Genomic DNA, 23,217 nt, shown 5'->3' with positions numbered 1-23,217 from the left:
CCCCAGCTTCTCTCACCTAGTATCTTGTCTCTTTAAAGGCTTTTTTTTTTTTTTTTTTTTTGGTTTATAATTAGATGACTAGAAAGGACAAACTTGAGTTGGAATTTGAGTTTGCCAGTCTGTCAGTCTGAATCTGATGAACTTTTCTAACATATTGACTAGAAAAGTACTGCAATTTCAGATTATCTAGATCATTCCCCACTCAGCTGATATTTAGTATAAAAGTATACTGACCATATTAACTGTATCTACTATACCATTGAGGAAAGCAAGCATTTTGAAATCTCCATTGTAAGATTGTGCGTGTGTGTGTGTGTGTGTGTGTGTGATGAATGTTTATTACAGAAGTTGTTGAAGGGACAGGCAAAGAGCCGTTGTAAAAGGACTAGAAGCAAAAGTCAGGAGTAACACAGGAATCAAATGGGATCCTATTAAGCTTTGCTCCATGCAGTCAAGGGTACATGCAAGCTCTACTGGGGTTATCTCTCAGCACAACACAAAGATGAGATCTAAGTTCAAGAAGACTCGGGACTATGGGATTGTATTAGAAGCAGAATCATCTGTTATGTGAGTTTCTATACCATGAAATATAAAGATGATTTGTTTCACATAGGGTCTTACCTTCCCCGGTATCCTGAAGCTTTGGTCTTTTCCTATTGCTAAGGGTAGAATCCCTATCTGTGCTTACCTTGGTTGGACTAGAAAGTCCTACTCTCATGGCCTGACTAGGAGGAAATATGGGAGGAAGGCAGGGTAATTCCCACCAAATGGAGGGCTAGACTGTGGGTAGGTGTGTCAAAGATCACTAAAGACTTTCCATGGGCTCGAAAAAACATCAAAACATTTATCAGTCTACTATACCTAATGCTAGGCTGTACAACAATTAGGACCTAGATAATCTAAGTATTTGTTTCTGGACTGAATGCATGCAGCATCCTAAAAAATAAGTGCTCAGTAGTAGACATGTAATTGAATTGTTTAAACTTCGTATATATGTGGCCAAGCCCTAAAAATGTAGAATTGTGTCAAATATTAAACTGTTTATTTTCATTAAAAAATAAGCCACTCCAGAGAATTATGTTACAAGCAAGAAACTATCCTTCGCTTCAGCAGCACTTATACTAAAAAATATCATCAAAGTTTCTAAATCAAAAGGAAATCATTGCTCTAAAAAGAACAGAGATCTTTCAAAACTAGTTTTCAATAACTATTTTTAAGTTAAGAATATATGCCTTAGGAAGTTATAAAAATCACTACTCAAATTAAATTTAAACTGGAAATAGACAACCAAAACTTTAAATAAAATAGCTTAAAATGCTAACAACTAACTTTCTCTATTCTTTCATTTGTAGCAAAGAGTTAATAACATTTATATATTTTCTTAGGCAAAGTTAACTAAAGATGTGCAAGGAGTTCTCATTTCTAAAAGAATCTTTCCAAACAGTAACATTAGGGTAGAGAAATGAGAAACATATAAACAACTCCTTTACTGTAGATTATTAAAAAAAAAAAAAAAAAAGTTCAGTATTTGCCCTCCAGCTATTTCTCAAAAGACTGGAGGACATTTACAGATTAATTTAATATAACATAGTAAAAAAGAACAGAATCATCCATAGTGATAGATGTTCTGGGGCACATATCTTGAGAAGATTACAGAACTCAGACAATAACTTTGACTCAAATATTTTTGGCAGGTGGGAAGGAAAATACACTGGGTTTTTGTTTCCTGAACATTCAGATTTGCAAAGAACAAAACTTATTACAATCAAACTCAAATTGGAATTTCTTACATGACATAAATAATGAGTGACGTGGTGAAGAGTATTTCTAGCCATGGCTTTATGGAAGTTTCAGACAGAAAAAAATCATTCAATGGTATTGCTGGGAAGGATTCTATAAAGAGAGTAATATTAATCATAACTCAATTAATATTGAGTTATACAATACTTAGCAAAACACAATTTAGTCCTTAATATTTTATTGTACTTTTAATAAGGCACTGCATTCCCTAATTACTAACACTTGTTTTTATATTTTTCTATATCCTACTTATCAATTTTTAATTGTATCGTAATTTTATTGTATATATTCTTCTGTAAATTGCCTCAAATATTTAATGAAATGAAGCAACATCATAAATAAAAATTACAAAAAACATAACTTTGCTTATCATAGAAACATATTTAACCACGTTGATGCCTTAATACTCATGCTCCCACTGGGCAAGCTGGTAGACCTTTATTTAGCTGACTTATAAACCTTACAAAAATAGAAAGTCCGACTGACATAATGACTGGACTCAGTAGAGAATACAATTTTGTTTACCCTTCCAATGGATGTTGTTTTTAGAATGGTGGTGTGATTAATATGATAAATGTGGACAACAGGTTGAAATACTGTATAATCAGTGAAATAGATTAATAATAAACAACCTAATGAAACATTTAATTTCAAAAAAGATCTTACCTTTTGTCCTGTGGGACCTATTGATTTAGGTGGAAAAGTACAAGGTATTCTTCCATGATGGATATGATATGGTAATAATAGATTGGGATCTAACGGAACCCAGGGAACTGAGAGACTGGAAGGTACACCAGGAAGGCTACAATGTGTTTTATGCAAATTGTACGCTGTCCTAGTAACTTTTCCATCAGAGGTCTTGTAGATCAGGAGTGAAGAATCTTCTGCTGCATGAGACAACAAATAGGAACCCTCCTGCAAACTAAATCCACACAATGAAACTCAGGTGAATGTGTCAATTTCAACAGCGTTTTCTTAATCATGGTCTCTTAGTAAAATTGAAAACAATTATAGAAATAGAATATCATCTCTAAAAATACTTTTATGCCCAAATAAGATTTAAGAAGTCTTTTAAACTATGTTCTTGCCTTTTAGGCAACTCATTTTAATTCTTATTCCGAAGTTTAATATATATATATAATTATTTTCTTTTTACTGTCGTATCAGCCAATTTTAGTTTTTAATAATTTAATGGGAAACAGTCTGCTTAATTCTCTAATCCACAGACAACTTATACTAAAAAGCATTTCATGAATGTACATACGTAGCATTCCTATGCAGAGCATTATAATCTATTCGACAAACATTGCTCCTGCTTTGTATCCAGTAATAGAGATACAAAAGTAAATGTGATACATTCACTACATTGAGTAGTTTAAAATAAAGTAGCAGAAACAGTAAAGAAAACAATCAATTCTTTTCTTAGAAAGCTTTACAGAATTCAGTGTATCAACATAAAGAGCTAAAAAAATATGATTAATATACCAGGCTTTCTTAGGATTTTATACTCTTCTAGCTCAAAAGTGCTAAGGAGGACATCAGTACTTTCCCATAATATATCATTAAAAATAAGAATCATAGTTATATGGATCATCTATAAATCTGATAAGTTACATTTTCTTTTTTTTTTTTTTGAACAGAAAACTAATAAGTGTTGACAAAGGAGGTACAGAAAATTATTCTTATCCTCTGGAAAATTTCTTTCCCAAACAATACCTTTCAGATTTCCATATAAGTAAACGAATAATAGTTAATTTGGTAGGAAGGAATAAACAACATTTTAAAGATCGAGCTTCATCAGTGAAAATCACATATCTTAATAATTTCACTAAAAATGAAGGCAGCTGTGGTTTACAGAGAGAATTTATAAAAAAACGAGACGAGAAAATCTTAAAATATCATAAAAAGTGAAATATACACAGATTAATACGAACTATGATAGGATGAATAAATGGCCTCCCCAAAATGTTTATGTCCTAAACTCTAGAACCTGTGAATATGTTACATTACATGGTAAAGGGGAACTAAAATGGAATTAAGGTTCTTAATCAGCTAATTTTAAAATGGTAGGATTTTTCTGGATTATCTTAGTGAGCTCACTGTAAGAAGAGTCCTTAAATGTAGAAGAGGGATGAAGAAGAGACTCGGAATGTAACTGTGGAAGAGGTCAGAGCGATGTGATGTGAGAAGGACTCAACTTGCCTTTGAAACTTTAAAGATGGAGTAAGAGGGCCACGAGCCAAAGCATACAAGTGGCCCCTAGAATATACAAAAGTCAATGACACAGACCATACCCAGAGCCTTACAGAAAAGAATGCTGCCCTGTTGACACACTGGTTTTATCCCAGGGAGACCTGTTAAATTTCAGACTTATAGAACTGCAAGATAATAAATTTGTGTTGCTCTACAACATTAGTTTTGTTGTAATCTGTTACAGCTGCAGTAGAAAACTAATACAGAAACCAAGATAATAAGAAAATGTCAAAAAGCATTTGGCAGATTTCATTATATAAGTATTGTGCTTCACATGAAGAACAGAATACATAAGATAAAAAATCCTGCCACAAAACCACAGAAAAGTACCTATGAAATTATTGAACTCAACGCCATCATTTTATAAACAAGGAAACTTGCTTATATTGCATAATAAAAGAAAGAACTTTGAGATTTGTGACTTACTACAGATTCTTGTTTTTTTTTAGTTTTGAACAGAAAAGTAATAGGTGTTGACAAAGGAGGTACAGAAAATTATTCTTATCCTCTAGAAAACTTCTTTCCCAAACAATACCTTTCAGATTTCCATATAAGTAAACGAATAATAGTTGATTTGGTAGGTAGGAATAAACAACATTTTAAAGATCGAGCTTCATCAGTGAAAATCACATATCTTAACAATTTCACTAAAAATTGTTAAGGGCATAACAGAAGAAACACAAAAGTTCACATAACAAAAACAGTTTAATAAATAATCAGGTGGAGAATCCATATTCTAAGATTTGCCATGGATCTAAATGAAGGCAAGGAAATGATTGTTCCCTCAGAGCCTTCAGAAGGAATCAACCCTGCTGACATGAGTTCAGTCCAGTGAAAATGATTTCGGATTTCTGACTTCCAGAACTATAAGAGAATAAATTTGTGTTGTTTTAAGCCACCAAATCTGTGATAATTTGTTACAGTGGCAATAGGAAACCAATATAATATGCCTTATAGAAAGATGTAAATGATATTCTTTAGTTATATTTTCAGCTTCAACTTTGACAAAGTATAATAAATCTTGCATTTCTAGGTTATATTGTATCTATTCCTAACAGCATATATTCAAAGTTTCTGTGAATTTTCATTCAAGAAAATCAGACATATCAATGCAAACTGTCCAAAAAATTACTTACCTACTTAATTTCTTCAGAATGTGCTGGAGGATATTAAATAAACTTGAAATTCTATTAAATAGAAGAAATTCATGTAAAATTAAACAACAACAAAAAACCTTACTCTTAACAATGATAGCTCCTCAAATAGAGAAATGCTTTCAATAACAAAGAAAACAGATAATGTGAAACACAGAATAGCAAATATTATTTCTAATTGGATTAAATTATAGTATTTACTTAATTTTTGCCATTTCCTGATTTTTCTTCAAAATCATAAGTATTTTGTGTGTGTATATCAGAGCAGTTGTAAAGAGATCACTATATTCGGAAGTCTTTAGCAGAACTAATCTGCAGAAGAGATTGCCTTTTAGAGCATAATAAGCTTCCAAAGAAAATTGAGAGGTACATTAAATGTGTGATACCAGAGAAGCCACTGATTGGGGGCAGGATAGTTAAAGAGAAATAAAATACACGGTATTTCTTTAGTATTTCTTCTAAACCTGAACTCATTTCCTTTACTATTCATTTAAAAATAGTTTTCGCTGGGAGTGGTGGGGCAGACAATGAATAACGGCATAGAAAACTTTGCATATGTAAATGTATGTAAATATATGCATGAAAAGCTTTACATATGTAAAGGAAAAATTGCCACTCAAAAGAAGGAATCCTCATAATAGAAGTGGACGTGTTTTTTAAGTACAAGCAGAGAAATCAAGTTTCATTCTGGGACCCTTCAAAAACTGTGTCAAGTCTCAAAGCTGGAACTATGCAACTGGTGTAAATCAGGACAATTTCTCATTCTAAGTGGTGAATCAAATACATTAACTACCAACACTGTCACTCTGGCTTATCTGTGTGCTCTGAGGCAAGTCACTCAGAGTCTAAGTTTCCTCATAAACAATATGGAGATAATACTACCTCCAGTCCGTCCTAGAAAGTTATGAGATGCAAATTACATAATGTTTATAGTTATTTTCTTTTGTATTTAGGTACTTGGAATTCTGAGTACAATAAATTCATTTCAATTTGATGTACAGTAATGCTTGGTACAATGGCAAACTTTTGGAAGTTAGGATGTCTAAATGTGTGTATACAATCCTGACAGCTAAGAGTCTGTAACTGTCCTAGTCTCTCTTAACCCTGAAAAGGGGTGAAATGTATGCTCATATACACCTCCTAGATGATGGGCTACTCTCTTGTGCTAGCCTCTTTTGTCTTAAGCAGAAAGACTGATGTGACTGGCATATTTAATCTGGAGATGGAGATGATTAATACGGATGGGTCATAAACTGGGTCATAAGAAACCTCAATGTGTAAAAAGACTGAAAGTCTTGAAAATAAATGATTTTAAAGCTAAACAATATTTAGAGATAAGGGAAAATTAGTGATCATATTAACAAATTTTTAAATTCCTACCACAAAGTAAACAACTTTCTTACTTGAGTGCTGAAAGTTTTTCTTTTAATTCTTCCGAGGTGATTTCTTCTAGCAGGAAAAGTTTTGAAGTAAATGCATCAATATGGCCTAAAATAAAATATCAAACTTAAAAAAAACAATTGTAGTGTTTAAAAAACAAAATGTTATCCAGTTTCTTTAAAGATGTTTTTATAAAATTGTAATAACTGTAAAAGAACTTGACATTCCAAAAGAGGAGTTTTAAGTCTATTAAGTAAAGTTGTATTTTAAAATGACATAAAAAGTCAGATTACAAAAGAAATGTATATTAATTCTAAAAAAAAGTGAATGTAGAAAAGGTTACACATGTCCACCCCTCTCCTCACCCCCCCAAAAAAATTCATCTCTAAGCCCACAACTTAAGAATAATAACTTAAAATATTGGTGCTTTAAATTCTGGTTAAAGTTGAATTTTATGGAGATTAAATTTTTAGAGAAATATGTACCTATTATCAAAGCAAATAGATAAAATCAAATTTAGAGTTTGGGTATGCGCTACACATCTCTAAGACAAACGTGGCTCTTAAGATAAAAATTATAAAAATCTGGCTTAATTATTGACAATAGCCAAGATATGGAAATAACCTAAGCGTCCATCAACAGCTGAATAAAGAAGACAGGACATAATTTATACATATAATGTAATATTACTCAACGATGAGAAAGAAGGGAATTCTGCTATTTATGACAACAGATAGTAGTTTTAAAAGAAGCTCATTAGAAAACACATCTACATTTTTAGTTAATTACACGGTTAAGATATTTTAAAAATAATTATGTTGACATTCATGTACAACTAAATAGAGAATAAGAGGGAAATTTGGTATTACTAGTCAGTCCCATCTCGTCATTTAACTGCAGTAGGAATGGTGTTTTAATAGCATGTTAACACAATCAGAAAACTGAAAACAAAAAGTACTGAATGGACATATTTAAAATTATTATATGTATTTACAAAGGCATTAAAAAAGAATAAAGCCTCTTATATAACTTACCAACATAAAATGAGCAGTTGGAATGCAATAAACTTTCAGTCCACAGGCGACAAAGCTCACTTTCCGTCAGAGCTTCAGCTCCATAACAAGCTTGATACTCCACTTTCGGTAGAACGTAAACTGGAAATTGCTGCAATGCAAAGTTGTAATTCTTCAAAGTTCCATTAATTTACTATTAATAGCAAACACACTTGCCTATACAGTTCTGTCACTTTTAAAATGCTTTTGGGTAATCTTATTTCATTCTTTCAAATACAGTAGGATTCAGGCAGAAAGAACCCTTGGTAGACATTGGGCGGTGGGGGGTGGGGGGTGGGGTGAGGCACAAGAGGTAGAAGAATAAGAGATCCCAAACCCTCTCCCAAAATACATACCTCCTCATATATATGCACATTTTATTTCTGCAGGGAATATGTTCGACAGCAGAATCTTTGGAACTGAGACTATGATATACACAATTGCCCAAAGGTTCAAAGCCAGATTCTAGGAAACATTGACTGTACTATATACTAATAATTCTCAAAAGGATAAAAAAAGGATGAATTTTTGCCCCTTTAGCATTAGTCACATTATCTAAGGCTCAAACCCTCTGAGCAGCTTTTCATTCGATGAATGTATGAGCATTAATATCTACATTAACACCTGTGAATGTCATTATCTTCATTAATACAAAGGCTTTATTCCAGATACTAAGTACCTGACAAATTATCCATTTAGAGTTATTGCTCAGGACACTAAATAGAATAAGTAAAATGATTGTACCCATTACTGGTTTAAAGGAGAATATGTAAGGAAATACATGCTTGTGAAATAATATGTTAGTCGTGTTCATTATACTCATGTTATCTCATTTCTGTCAAAGAAAATTTTACTCTTAACAGCAGTGTCTTCATCTCCAGCTGCAGAAGGAGAAACACATGATTTATGGAACTTAGAGTGATATGGCTAGTTAGTACTTTTGAAATTATACTAAGCTGTCACTATTTATATACTTGAAAATACTGCATAAATGTTTCAGAACTCCTGATTTTCACAAAGTGGCAAATTTAATGGGCTTGGCACAATAATGGTGGTAAGAAAAATTTAAAATAAAAAATTTCTGTTAACAAGAAGTTCGATTCATGTATTACCTTTAAATGTGATAAAAATATATAAGGCAGTGTTTCTAAATTTCAGTGTGTATAGGAATAACCTGGTGCTCTTGTTAAATTGTAGAATCTGAGGTGAAGACAAAGGTTTTGCATTTTTAACAGGTTGTTGTTATAGGGGCCAAACCTGGAGTAGTAAGGCCCCTACAATGTCTTTTCTATTAAAAAAAAAAAAGATGTATTATGATTAGAATAATTTTATTGCTAAAAGCATTTTATTGTATAATAGTTCCTCAGTAAATGGTAATCTGCATTTACAGTTGCTTATAGTTGCAAAGAGAATCTAGATATAAAGAAATGAAGGCCCAGAGGGTTAAGAAATTTGCTCAAGGAGATATAGGCAGTTTAAAGTAGAGTTGGAAAAAGAATACTGGATGAAGAAGATTCCTTTTTTGAATCATGAGTTGATAACAGAGTTAATTAGAGATTTTTTTAAATTAAAAAAATATTTCTATTTCTGAAAAGAAAATATTTGGGGGATTTTCTTTGATAATACTGCCATATCTATAAAACTAAGTCCTGAATCTGGTTTTAATTTCTATATGTATTTCTACTGCCATCTCCAGGAAGCCAAGGGAAGAAAAGTCTGATTATTTTAAGTATTCCAAAATTAAAGTGAAATTTGAAGTACAAAGTTTTCAAACTATAAAAATTAATTCTATTTACTTTTTTTCCCTGATAAGTAGCTCCTAATCTCAAGTGAAAAATTTTTCTTGGTTCTCTTTCAATTTTCACATAAATCTTTTAAACTTTTACATACATTCCTAAATAGGTATTTCATAGTTAGTGTTCTGTCATTGATCCCAATGGGTACATTCTATTCATTCCTAACATTCAAGCACCTTCAGGATCCTATTTTCTGGCCCTAGAATGACAATATAAATTTTAAAATCACCAGGTCTAAATTTTTAAATCATTTTAGAATATATCACTTAAGAAAATGGTTAACTGACAGACAGTAACAGATACTATCAAATCATTCAAAGTTACCTGGTGTGGATTTTCTAACTGTGTAGAATTTAGTAAGTTCCAACTTCATTTTGTGGTCTAAATTAGCCCTCTACATCATTTGAGACTGGCTGCTGTATTAAGTTCTCCTCTGATGTGCAGCTCTTATTAAGCAGAGTTTTAATGACAAAGGATAAATGATATTGGAAACTAAAATCTCAACTATGATAACAGAGAATTGAAGAACCAAAGAAAAATAAAAGAGAGCTGAAGTTCCTGGACATCAGAGGTTGATGAGACTTCTATGTACTTTAAAGCTTTATCTGAACAAGTTGATTTTTAAGTAGGAAATGTTAATGAGGATGCATTCTACCCTAATTAGAGTTTAAACAGTACCACTTAAAAATTTCTCAAACGAGTGCCTCAACTTCCCTTAAGTTCCTTTCCTTAACAAAAGTCTCCTCTCTCCTCACTCATCCCTCAATTTTTCTCATTGATTCAATACCTATTTACTGAGTTTCTAAGGCATACAACTTTTGGGAGAAACAGAGATAAATATAACATGATTCCAAGGGGAATATATTCTAAGGGACTTAAACCATGTATACTAAACTATTACATATTATTATAGGTGCAATATGATAAGCATTCACTGAAAAACTTTACATTTTACTCTGGGTTTGACACGATCAGAAATATAAGGCTATTTAGACGTTCTTTAGGACTCAATTGTCTTGATACATTTTGATGAAGAGTGATTCTATACTACAAGGTTTTTGTCTTGACATTTACAAATTTCACTTTACTCAAGTGGATGACAATGTCCTTAATATCAATTCAGAAATTAAATCAGTATCCAAAATATACCTAGGCTATTTTCACTTAAGAGACACTGCCCACCAATACTTTCTAAGTGCTGTAAACTGGCAGATCAATACAAAGTGGTATGGGCTTACAGGGTAAAAAGTGAAAAAAAATGAGGTTAAGCTCCCAAATAAGTCAGATACAGCAAGTAAGAATTAAAGAAATAAAACTTGAAAATATCCATAGCACTGAAGCTACATGTATTCAAGATGTTCATGCTATGGCCATTAAATTGATCACAGTTAAATATAGATGAGACAGGAAAAAATCAGCAAAGTAAAATCTTTTAATACAGAGATTAAGATTTATCTAGGAGCAGACTGATACCAACATATAGTATTTTTGTCATTCCTTGATTTTCTCTTATTAAAAAAACTTCCACACATTTAATTCAAAACTATTCGGTTTCAAAAATTCCAAGTCTGAACCAGTGATGAAAACCAAATTATAAGAATTAGGAATTTAATGATTTATTCACATTCTTTCTTAAATTTAACAAAGGATAAAAGTGTCATCAAGCAAAAGATCCTCCAAGTTCACTGGATTTTGGTGGACAAAGTATACATACTAGATCTTGAAGACTTAGCCTTAGAATTTTTCATGATAGATCCTAACACTGTTGCTATTAGCAGCTTTAAAAGGCTGGCACTTCTTTTTCTTTTTTCTATTATTCCGTAATATGATAAAGTAATAGTCAGGGACTTGATCCACTAGTGCTGGAATCTCACAACTTGCGGGGTTGGGGGGCAGTGGGAATGGACATCATAATTCTTGATTCACCTGACCCCTAGCCCAAAACACTGACATTATAAAGTGGTCACTGAAGATTGTTACTGGGTGGTAGAACAACAAGAGACAAGGACATCAAAACTTTTTTTTAAGTGTACTACGACAAATCTATATAGTAGAAAAATTCTCTTAAGAAATTAAAGACTTCACTATTTCTTACATAATCAATTATAATACAGAAGTTCCTCTTTATTTTCCAGAATTTAGTGGTCACAGACACAAAATATGAAATGAATCTAAAAGATAATTTCAAATATCAAATATGAAAAACTGTTGAAAAGCCAAATACTCAAACTGTAGCAAAAACTTTCTTAAATGAGGAAAATGTTTATATCAAACCACAAAAGAAACAATGGGAGGAAAAAAGACATCTGGACTTCCAACAATCCTGGAAGACTTATCATATGTGCGTGTGAAAGTCTTTCTTTCACAATATGGACTTCTAAAATGAGTCAAGAAGATCCCCAAATTAAGAGAGAAAGGGGTTAATACATCATAATGAAAATCCAAATTCACAGAGAAAGCAGGAACATGTGCCAGTCTAGGTCAAATCTATGATGGTACCATTTTCCATGAAGTTTATGTATTCCATGCAAGAACGCTATCAGCATTCATGACTATTACATTTAACTAAACACTTTACCTTATTAAAAGTATTTTCAGTATTTGACTACTAAAAAAAAAAAAAATCAACCTGGAAAAACTACCATAAGAGTTATCAACAATTTAAAATTAAACTTCAGAACAATGGCATGCTTAATATTTGCTGATTATCTACTTATGCTACTACAACATCCTAACTCCCCAAGTAACAACTTACTCTTCTGATTTTCTTCCGTTTTTTAGAACGTGGTCTGGTCTCTATCCTCTGGACACTGCATCGCACAAGTAACAACAGGTCTTGCAGGCTAAACAACTTGTAAACAAAATTTCCTTCCTGAGGAGCTACATATTCTGATGTATCTTCGACATAGTCCTGAAGTTCATATGGCAATCCTTTAAAAATAATTATATTTCTCATTTTTATTTGAAAATACATTAACCCTTTATTCATCATAATTCAAAGTAAAACAATTCAATTATCTATTTTTAAACTTCTATCAATTTAACTTTGTTTCCTCTAAGCTGATCACACTATTACCATTTCTGTTTACTTTTAGTGAAACTACTGTAAGAGCTACAATAAAAGCTTTAAGGGTCTCTTCCTTTTAACTAACTTTAGGCAAAGTATAGTGAGACAATATATTAAGTAAAAAAGAAGAGTTTTAAAAAATAATGTTATTCCTAATCTCGGCAGAGCTGAGGTACAGCTTTTTATCTATTGCACAAAATTAAAAAGTACAAAATTGCAGTTTAACACCAAGAATAAATAAATTTTGGACAAATAAAGGTTTATGATTATTTTCATGGTTATTTGTAATGCACTTGGATCAGTATGGCAAACTACATTATATTCTGGTAGTCAGTGTACATATTGGATAAACATAAGTTACAAAATCCATACAACTTTGGAAGTTAAAATACTGAACAGATTAAAAAATGAAATATCAATGACTATGTAAAGATTATAAAATAGATTATAACAAAGAGAATGTGAGGGAATGTGGGGGAAACCTGAAGGACAGGAACAGACAAAAGTGCTTTGTAAATAATTACTTACGTCCTTTTGGTTTCTGAAATGCAGAAGGCCATACAGTTTTGGGCCAATTGGAGGCATCTGAAGGAACAGAGGGTTGCTCGGAAACAGGAGGTTGTTTCGAATTTTCTGTATTCATTAAGGGCAATTCAGGTATTTTTCTGGAAACTGGCTTCAAGAGTTCATCCTGCATTTTTAAAATTTCCCCAACTGGATCAAATTTTTTATATACTCGTTTGATAGGTTTTTTTAAAACACATGACTCTTCAGGACTACAAGTAGTATTAGTATTAGCCTGGTTTTCTACAGAAGCCTGTCCCAAGGAAGAATTTGGGCTAGCTGGTTTAGAACTTAAATTAGAACTCACATTGGCTGTTATTTCATTACTATTCTTTTGACATTCTGTATCAATGATTAAACAGTCTTCATCTGTATCACTATTGCAAAGAACTATATCTTCAGTTTTCGCTGCTTCTGATGTAGCAGTCTTTTCCTTTGAATTGTCTGGGTTCTCTAGAACATCTGGTCTTTCATCAGCATATACCATATCAGTAGCCATATCATTTTCATTAGAGGTTTCATTTTCTGTAGAACTTTCTAACTGTAAGGCATCTGGTGTTTTCAAGTCACTATCTTGCATCATCGACTTGCCAGAATTATCTGATACCTTTTCACCACATGGTACAAATCCCTGATCATCTTTATTTTGATACTCTTCAGGGTCATCATCTATACCAGTCACTAGCTGTTTCTCCTTCTGCAATTGTTCCATGAGAATCTGAGATAAACTCCTAGAATGAGCAGAAATATCTGGTGCAATTGGTACCACAGGTGTAGTTGCTGCACTGGGGGCTGTAGGAGTGTCTGTCATGTTGTGTACTGTGGAAATGCTTTCTGGACTTGGTGACTTTGATGGGTTGGTGGTAGTTACTCCAAAAGTTTCAAGTTCTGTGACGTCATCATCAAAATCCAGATCCAAATTTTCAAGGGTCTCAATTTTTCGGCACTCGTTAACTTCATAAGACATCTTAAGAAAATATATTGGTAAACTATTAGTGAAAATTTCAGGCTACACCTTATCTTAGTGTTCCTACCTCTCATATACACAGTTCATGCACTTTAAAACAGAAAGTCTAATAGCTTTGAAAGGTTCTTGCTTTAGATGTCAATAAACCACTACCAACTATTTAACCTTACATTCCCAATGAAATGTTCATGAAACACAAATCTGCCAAGCTGTAACAGCATAGGAAATGGGGAATACTTGTGAACTACCACATCCCAAGAGGAATTTCCACTATTAAAAAAAAATAGACAAAAGAAATGTAGGGCCAAACAGGAAGGTAGATTTTCATTCACGCCCACTCCACACATTCTTGCAGAGATACCATAGCTGACCAGGAGAAAAACCTCTTTACCACTGTGGAACCTGCTTTCTAATGCAGCTGGGGAAGTGTCACCAGCTTCTGGTGCATCCCTAACATCAATCGGTGACTTTCTTTCTACAAGTATTCAGGGAAAACAAATCTCAGTAATATGAGGAGAAATGGACAAGAAGTGGTTTTATTGTATTCTGAGATATAAAGCCATTGAGGCTATAAGTTTTCATGTACTGTGATAATGGAGAACTACAGCTTTAATTTGTTCAGGAATAAATTGTCCTCTCACCAAGCAACAGCAGATCTTTCCTCAACCTGGTAGCGCACTTCAGATAAATACCATGAAAATTTCATTACAGGCTATGTACACGCACTAGTCTTATAGTTTAGGATCTGACGGAAAAATTCTTTTCGATATCAAGTAGTAAAATCAAGCTGTGTAAGTTTTTTAAACCTCTATGAAGTTTAATTTCCTCATTTCTAAAATAGTAATAATAGGGTCATCTTGGATTTGCTCTAAGTTACTTGACATAGTCCCTGGCACATAGTAAGCTTCTAAATTGTATCTTTTACTAAAATGAAAAGACTACCAAATTTAGTCAAAAAATAAATATACTGTTTACATGAGGTGCTGTTACACAAAAAGGTTAAAAACAAAATCACAGGGCATAACATCAAGAAATAAAGAGGTAAGGAACAGCAATAGTGTTAGACAAAGCAGAATTCAATGCAAAAAGCATTAACCAAAAAAGGAATACTATGTTGAAAAAAGATAAAATCCATGATGAAAAGATAATGGTCTGGTCATGAATTGTGATATGCCAAATAACATCAAAATATGTACTCAAAACTGAAAAATAAAAATTTGACAGAAATGCAATTGTACTTGGCCAATACACTGTCTTTAAGTAAAAAGGAATAGAAATGGAAAGTATAATAGTAAATGATTGAAACAAATATATATGAATGACTGAAAACATATATATAGGCTAGAAAGATATACCTTTTCCCTCCCAAGAATCCAAGGAGCATTTCCACAGATGGACTATAAATTAATATACAAAGAAAACATCAATATAGCACAAAGCAGAATCTGCTAAGGTCTTACTTGCTGTTTAGAAGGAAATAAAATTAGAAATCATTAAGAAAAATATAAACAAGCAAAAAACCTAAGCACTTGGAAATGAAAAAATATTCCAAATCATTGAGATTAAAATAATTACAGAATATTTAAAAAGCAACAAAAACTAGAACAGTAAACACAAAAAATCAGATGTATTACTTCACAGCCTTTTTAAGAAGAAAATGTCATATTAATATAAAACTAAAAACTAATGAAAGATAGTGCTCTCACTCCCAACAAAATAAGTTTAGATAAAATTAAAAATATCCTTTATCTATAAATACTTATGTAGTTGCAAAAGGATTCTTCTATAAAACATACCGTTAATTACATCAATAAAAATGATTCTTCAATGTCATAAAATATCTAATCAAGTGTTAAAATTTCCCAGTGTGACTTTTTTTTTTTTTACAATTGTTTATTGGAATCAGTATCCTACCAAGATTCCTTCATTACATTTGAGAGGTCTCTCAATTGTTTTACGGTTGTCAAATGCCTCTCCCCCATACTTTGCCAACTCCCATGTCCACCAGATATTTGTAGGAGAAATCATATTAATTATACTGTAAAAATTTTCATATTCTGAATTTTAACTTCTGCATCATTGTGATGTCATTTAACACATTCTTCTATCTTTGGAATATCCTATTAAAATGATCTAGGAGCTTGATCAGATTCAGGTAAAAATTTTTTTTCCCTGAATGTTATATGTGAGACTGTGAACTTCCTCTTCAATCAGGAGGCTAATGATGTCTGGTTATCTTTCTTCTTGCGATATGACGATTGATCTGTTGGTTCGTCAAAGGTCATCAACATAATCTATTCACTATAAAATTACTCATTGATATTCTAATGATTTTAGCAGTTGATGATGATCATTGACTGGATTCACTATTTCATTAACAGCTACAAAATGATGAGTCATATTCTGTCATTACCCCAAAATATAATTTGTACAGAAAGGCAAGACAAATACTTGATTTTTTTCTCTTTATCAGTTTTCAGAAGGACTTTACACACTAGTATGCTCCAAAGATGACTAGTATTTTTTTAAGTATCACTATGAATTCATGGATTTTAATGTATTTCATGTGTTTCAATCCCCTATAGCCATGTTTTGTCATGGTCAAACTGACACATCTCTGGCCAATAGGAAACCCTTCAGGTTGGCTCTGGTATCTTTTTGATACAATTACCATGTTATTATAGGGCTTTTACTTAACTTCTTTGATTAGCATTTGTATCTCTTATGCTGAAATTCTGGATTCCTAACATAATTACTTGTTTGGTTTATTATACTATCTAATGTGTTTAAAATAAAAATATCAATATCATTAACAGTATGGTTACTAAGTACAGTTTAAGATTTTTTGGCAGTTCTTTTTGAATTTAGGATATATATCTTTAGGGATATACAGTCAAATTACGAAGTTTCTAATCATTTAAAAGAATTCTTCTGAGTGGTTAAACCACTAACTTTTGTTATGTAGTGGATTCATTTGTTTCATTTCAGCTTTGACTGGCTTTTATAACATTTAAAAGTTTTGTTTTAGACATCTGAAACATTTATATGGCTCAAAAGTCAGAACTATAAAACAAAGTACATTCAGAGAAATTTAGTTGATATTCCTGCCTCCTCTACTTTGTTCCATCCCTTCCCAGCAGTTAACCATTTTCATTAATTTTAGGTTTATTCTTATGGTTTTTTTTTTTTAATATAAGCAAATGTGTGTGTATTTGTGTTTCCCCCTTTCCATAAATAGTGTATTACACAAAATGTTCTCTTCTTTGCCTTTTTTACTTAACGATATATTTTGGATATCATTCTACAGCTGCATATCTAGAGTTTCCACATCCCTTTTAAAAGCTGCATAGTATACCACTGAGAATGTACAGTTTATTCAATCAATATCCTATTGAGAAACATGTGGATTGTTTCCAACCTTTTGCTACAACAAATAGTGCTGCAATGAATACCTTGCACATACATTTTGATCTTTTCCTGGTTTTCTTCTGAGTACGCTTCTAGAAACAAGAATTCTAGGGCACATTAGTTTTCATGTTTGTGGGTATATCTTGACTGTGTAAATGTTATGGCAATTTATTCCCCCTTTACTATCTTTGTAAGAGCTTCCATCAACAATCTTCTGCTCATGTTTAAATGAGATGAGTTTCCTTGCTCCTACAGGAGAACAATCTTGTGTAGGGGTGTCCCAAGGTAGCTTTCTCAGCTTCATGGCTCTAAACTCATGCTTGTTACCACAAACTATATATACATGTTAGTTTGTGTGTGTGTGAATTTTCAGTACATTCTGAGATCTGCTTCCTCTACTCCCCTCTCCTACAGTTTTCTGAAAACTTCTTTTTCTTTAATGTCCCTGTTCTGCTCAATATGGACTCTATCAGTGATTTTTCTTGAGTGAAGGCTTTTGTCTTGGAAGGGACTTCGGCTGGTTAGTTTCCAGAGTTCTTAGGGCCCAGGTCATCTCAGAAATATCATCTCTCTGAGTGCCCCTGCAATCACCTACAAATTAGAGCCTATTCGCATTTTCACTTCTGTTATTCTTCATTCCTTTTTTCATCTTTCACCATCCTCCTTCCATCTGAGATTATTTTCATTGTGCTTGAAGAACATCCATTATAGGGGGTCTGCTGGTAGCAAACTAAGTTTTTAATGGAAACTACCTTTTTTAAAAAAATTATTTAAGGATATTTTCACTGATTAGAGAATTTTAGTAAGTGGGTTATTTTCTCTTAGCACAGTATATTGTTCAAATGTCTTCTGGTTTCCATTGTTGTTGAGAAGTTATTTGTCAATCTAACTCTCAGTCCTGCATAGGTAATGTGCCTTTTGTTTCTCTGATAGCTTTTAAGTTTATTCTTTGTCTCCAAGTATTGACTTAGTCCCACTGTCTGTTTTACATCATCCTTCTGGGTGCAAATATACACGTTAAGACATTCTCACTATATCCTCTGTATCTCTTGCCCTACTCTCCATATTTTCTTCTTCTTGTCTGTTCATTATGGATAGTCTTTTCAGACTGATCTTTCAGTTTCTTTCTTTTCAGCTTTATTTAATGTCCTAATAACTCCATTTACAGAATTTTAAACTGTGTTTACTATATTTTTTAGTTTTAAAAATTTTATTTAGTTATTTTTCAAATCTGTTCTCTTTTAAAAGTTTCCAGGTCCTCACTGAAGTTTTCAAGCAATAATTTCCTTGACTGTTGTATAATTAAATAGAGTTGACTAAGAGTTTGTGATTAATAATTCTAAGATCTATTTATGTGAGTATTTCTTTGGTCACTGTTTCTGATGGTCTCTTCCTGTGTCTAGTTACATTGAAATGTTTTCTGGATGCTATATTTTAAAAGCTTATTTGTAGAAACAATTTGAGGCTCAAAATGACATTATGTTCCTTTAAGAATTATTTTCATTTGCTTTTGCTAGGAGTCTAGAGACACTAGTAATCCAAAAGCATCTGAATACAAGTTCAAGGTCTGAAAACTCAGGCTACCATCACTGAGAAAACTGATTTATTTCTAGTTCATCTTTACTCTTGGACCCCTGCATGGTCTAAGCCTTTCATGGAAAACTGAACTATGACTTTTGTCCCCCTAGGCCTGTGATGTTGCCAAAAGCACAGTTCATTTTGTTTTGCCTCTTCGGAACTGGCAGATACCAACCGGGTCAAAAATAATCCGAAGAGATAGACTAACCTCCCTGGATTCTGGTTTTCTCAGGTATCTCAGCCCTGTAAATCCTATCTTGTTAGCTCTTTGATGATTTTAAGAAAGAACTTTTAATATTTTGTCCAGCTTTTTATTTGTCATCAGTAATGAGAAAGGTCCATATAACCTGATCTGCCATTAATAAAAGGAGTTACTCTGTCAATTTTCATCCCTTTTAACTACTTCATGTTTCTTCGTAACACTTGTTACTTTCTGACATTCGCCTCACATTAATACAAGTTTTAGGTAGATTTAAAAATGTAAAAAAAGAAAAAGTTGAAAGTGCTCTACAATCTATACACTATAAAAATATTAAAAGGCAAATGGCAGAGAAAAACATAAACATATAAAAGACAAAAGGCCAATATCCTTAAAATAATATGAGCTCTTAGGCATTAATAAGAAAAATGTTTTTTCTATTTTATTAACTTTGTTTGCTCTCTCACTTTATTCAAGTCTCTGCTTGTATTTCCTGTCTATAGAAAAGCCTCTTGACCATGAAACTAAGTCTCATTCCCATCTCTTTCCCCTTAACCTACTCTATTTTTCTGCATAGCCTTTATTACTACCTGCTTTTTTTGCTATTGTTTTGTTAACTATCGGTGCCCTCTGCCACTAATCTAAGCTCCAAGAGAAAAGAGACTATTTTTATTCAGCACTGCACCCTCAGTGCATAGAATAGTATCTGTTCAATAAATATTTGTGGAATAAATGAGAAAGTTTTGTATAAACAGAATGTCTTACTTTCATAAACGTGGAAAAATATTTCTCAATACACAAAATAATAATGCTAAGCATTATTCTAAATACTCTACATGTATTAACTCATTTAATTCCAAAGAATCCTACGAGGTAATATCATGATACTCATTTTACAGATGAGCAAACCAGACACAGAGAGATTATGTGGCTTGCTTAAGGTCACAAAGCTAAGTCCACTGAAAAAGATTAACAATCTGGCCAAATATATTTTGTACCAATCAAATCCATCTGTTCCTTTTCATACTTACGAATTCTTAAATGTGAATGAGACCAATTAAATAAAACCACCACCACAATTACCACCATCAATGACTGAGTTTTTAGTACATACATACCAATGACTATGCTCAGCATTTTACATATAATATCAAACTTAATGCTTACATCAAACTTGTGAAGTAGGTATTATTACCTTTCTTTTACAAAAAGAGAAAAAACTCAAGCTGAAGGAAGTTTAATTAGTTGCCTAAAGTCTAGCTTGACCTGGAGTTCAATTTTAAGTTTCAATCTAAAGCCTAGATTTTTAACTACTAAATTTAGAGACTTGCAATAAAACTTTAGGCTTCAAGAGAATAAACAAATACATTCTCTTAAGAAAAAAAGAAAAGCATTACATACATCCATTTCAGATATATAATCTTCTGGTTTGTCCATAAACACTGCAGAGACTGGAACAGCTGTATTTTTGGACATCATGAATTTTAAAGGAACTTCATGGAAGATTTGATTTCTCTCTCTCATTGTCATTTTCTTTTGTGGAAGTGGTGAATTAACATAAATTACTTTAACTGGTTTTGAACCTTAAAACAGAAACAGAAGGGGGTGATTAGTTTCTAGCAGTTATACAAAAAAACAAAACAAGGCCAAAAAAACAAAAAAACGGTATATGACAAAAGGATCACTAAACAAAGACATAGGATAGAAAAGCAGTAGCACAAGTCCAGTACATTTGCCACCCTTGAATTGGAAAGTGTTTCAAGTCCCTTAGAGATCTAAAGGGCAAGAGAATCTGGCCAAAAAAAAAAAAAATTCTCTTTCTAATATTTTAAAAAAAGATTTTCTACTTTTTATTGTTATACTTTTACTATCATTGTTACTCAGTTCTTACAGGGTTACATTTTCGAAAAGTGATGAAATTTTTACCACAGAGAATATGTAACATTTTACTCTAATTTGCAGTTGTGCTTCATTAGATATAGTTCTTCATATACTAATGTTGTTACATATAATAATTCCAGAAGACATGAAAATATTATTACATATGAACCAAAATATAAGGGGAGTAACCTTTTGTACAGAGAAATTTACATGCAAATATTAATTTTACTGTCAACAGTGAGACTATCTTATGCTAAGAATAGACCTATTTTAATTCTGAATTCCAATAATGGACAAGTAAATGAGTCCTGGAAACTCACCCATGTGAGGTTGTCTAATAAAGTATTGCATTCCTTTAATTTCATTGAAAGACAGAACCTCACCATTTCATGTATTTTTGGCCACCCTAAATCATAATTATTTCTCTACCTCTCACTGCCCCAAACATGAGTATACGTTCTACAGATCTAATAGCTCATTTACTTATAAGTGTCAATTCCACAGTAGCATTACATATTTAAAAGTTATACTGAATGTAAATGTCAAACTTACATCCTCCATAAATCAAAACTCAGATTTCTGTATTTGATAAATGACCGCCTATGTTTAGACAGCTGAAATAGAACCATTTCAACTCCTCTGTTAAAAGCATTAACTGACATGGCAAATCACAAACCTGCAACAGGTATTACTTTAATACACACTGGAATTTCCCACTGTTCCTTGTAGTCTGGTCCATGATTATTTAATAAGGCAAATAATGATTGACTAGTTAGAATTATTTGAGGGTGATATCTGGAAACAAGCTTCTCTGCATTTGGATCTTTACTAATATCCTGAAAAACAACATATAACTTGTTACTTGATTATACTTATTGGAAATTTCTTTAATAAACAAAAAGAGAGAAATTCAGGAAAGGGATTTTAGAACAATCATATTATGTGTATTTTATGAGGTGCAGAAGATTACTTAGGAAGATCCCAAACCACCTTCCTACTTACATAATGCATAGCTGCAGTTGTTTGTTCCAGTGTCTCAATGGTAGATATGCTATCTTTGGAGAGTTGCAACTTTGCAGGCATTGAGGGAAATACTGTTTTCACATATTTTACACTTCCCTACATAAGAAAAAAGAAATGTTTTATTGTTAAAATATTGATGTATTTTTTCTCTAAGTATCCTTTTGTTACATGAAACTTTTTAAAGTTTTTCATACTACTAAATGCAAATGTCAAATTTAGAGCCATCTTAAGATATTCATCTTTTTGCTTGATGGCTGACATACATATTATTTAAAAAGGGTCCAACACCAGGGTGCTGTGGAATATTCCCTGCAACTTTAAATTCTAACTTTTCATTTTTTGTGGTACAAATCATCACAGCGTATAGTAGGATCTCTAAAATATCTTCTCTATGCACACTTCCTTCCAATACAATTGCAAGTAAAATCCCTTAAAAAAGGGGGGAGTTTCTTGCTTGTATTCAGAAAGATTAAGAAAGATGGAAATTAAGAAATAAAGTTGGTAGTGACATTTTTTTAAAAAAATCAAGTATTGGTAGCCATAAAATAAAGAGGGACACATTTGCATTGCATATTTTAAAAGTTATCTCATTATTGTTCAAAATTTACACGTAAATATTGTCTCTATGAAATAGATAACGTTCTAGACAAAAATAAGTATATACTTTCATATGGTAAACTTTACCAGTGCAAGAAGAGTTTTTTCTAATTTTAATCCCATCTCTATTCTGAATGGAAAGAATCCCATTAAACTGGTGACTTCATGGAGAGTATAGAATTCTGGATACTTTTTCACTTGGTCAATGCAAGTTCTTAAAATTTTCTAGGAAATAAAAACCAAGAAAAATTCATATGTATTGTACTTCTCTAATAATGCAATAAAAATAATTTAGTTATATGTGACTATAATCATTCATTTCAAATATTAACCTTATTTCATTAAACTTCTAACAATCCAGGCATATTATATATATATGCCTTATTTGATTAACTCTCTTACTTTTCATAACAACTCTTTTTAACCTAATTTTGTAAAATACTGATATTTAATAATACTAAAATTAGCAATCATATTAAAATTTAAAATTAAACAGAG

At 32.1% G+C, this 23,217-nt stretch overlaps 1 protein-coding gene across 6 annotated transcripts in view; it reads right to left on the bottom strand.

Moving 5' to 3' along the window:
* ICE2 (interactor of little elongation complex ELL subunit 2) overlaps positions 1-23,217 on the bottom strand; it is a 47,994-nt gene that overhangs the window by 3,851 nt on the left and 20,926 nt on the right. For 4 of the 6 annotated variants that reach the window (XM_023532542.1, XM_023532544.1, XM_023532543.1 and 1 more), the window contains 11 exons: positions 22,807-22,944; positions 22,102-22,218; positions 21,776-21,935; positions 20,620-20,801; positions 15,389-15,430; positions 13,031-14,033; positions 12,191-12,366; positions 7,622-7,751; positions 6,611-6,695; positions 5,190-5,240; positions 2,467-2,722 (listed from right to left, as the gene is read on the bottom strand). In XM_023532542.1, the coding sequence (XP_023388310.1) occupies positions 2,467-2,722; positions 5,190-5,240; positions 6,611-6,695; positions 7,622-7,751; positions 12,191-12,366; positions 13,031-14,033; positions 15,389-15,430; positions 20,620-20,801; positions 21,776-21,935; positions 22,102-22,218; positions 22,807-22,944 (2,340 nt within the window). The remainder of the gene's footprint in view (positions 1-2,466; positions 2,723-5,189; positions 5,241-6,610; positions 6,696-7,621; positions 7,752-12,190; positions 12,367-13,030; positions 14,034-15,388; positions 15,431-20,619; positions 20,802-21,775; positions 21,936-22,101; positions 22,219-22,806; positions 22,945-23,217) is intronic. The other 2 variants (XM_011363392.2, XM_023532546.1) reach the window with 1 other exon arrangement.

This window comes from Pteropus vampyrus, unplaced genomic scaffold (genome assembly GCF_000151845.1).
Source record: "Pteropus vampyrus isolate Shadow unplaced genomic scaffold, Pvam_2.0 Scaffold85, whole genome shotgun sequence".
Lineage (NCBI taxonomy): Eukaryota > Metazoa > Chordata > Mammalia > Chiroptera > Pteropodidae > Pteropus > Pteropus vampyrus.
The sequence above is the reverse complement of the archived record's forward strand: the minus strand, read 5'-3'. Positions and strand labels throughout refer to the sequence as shown.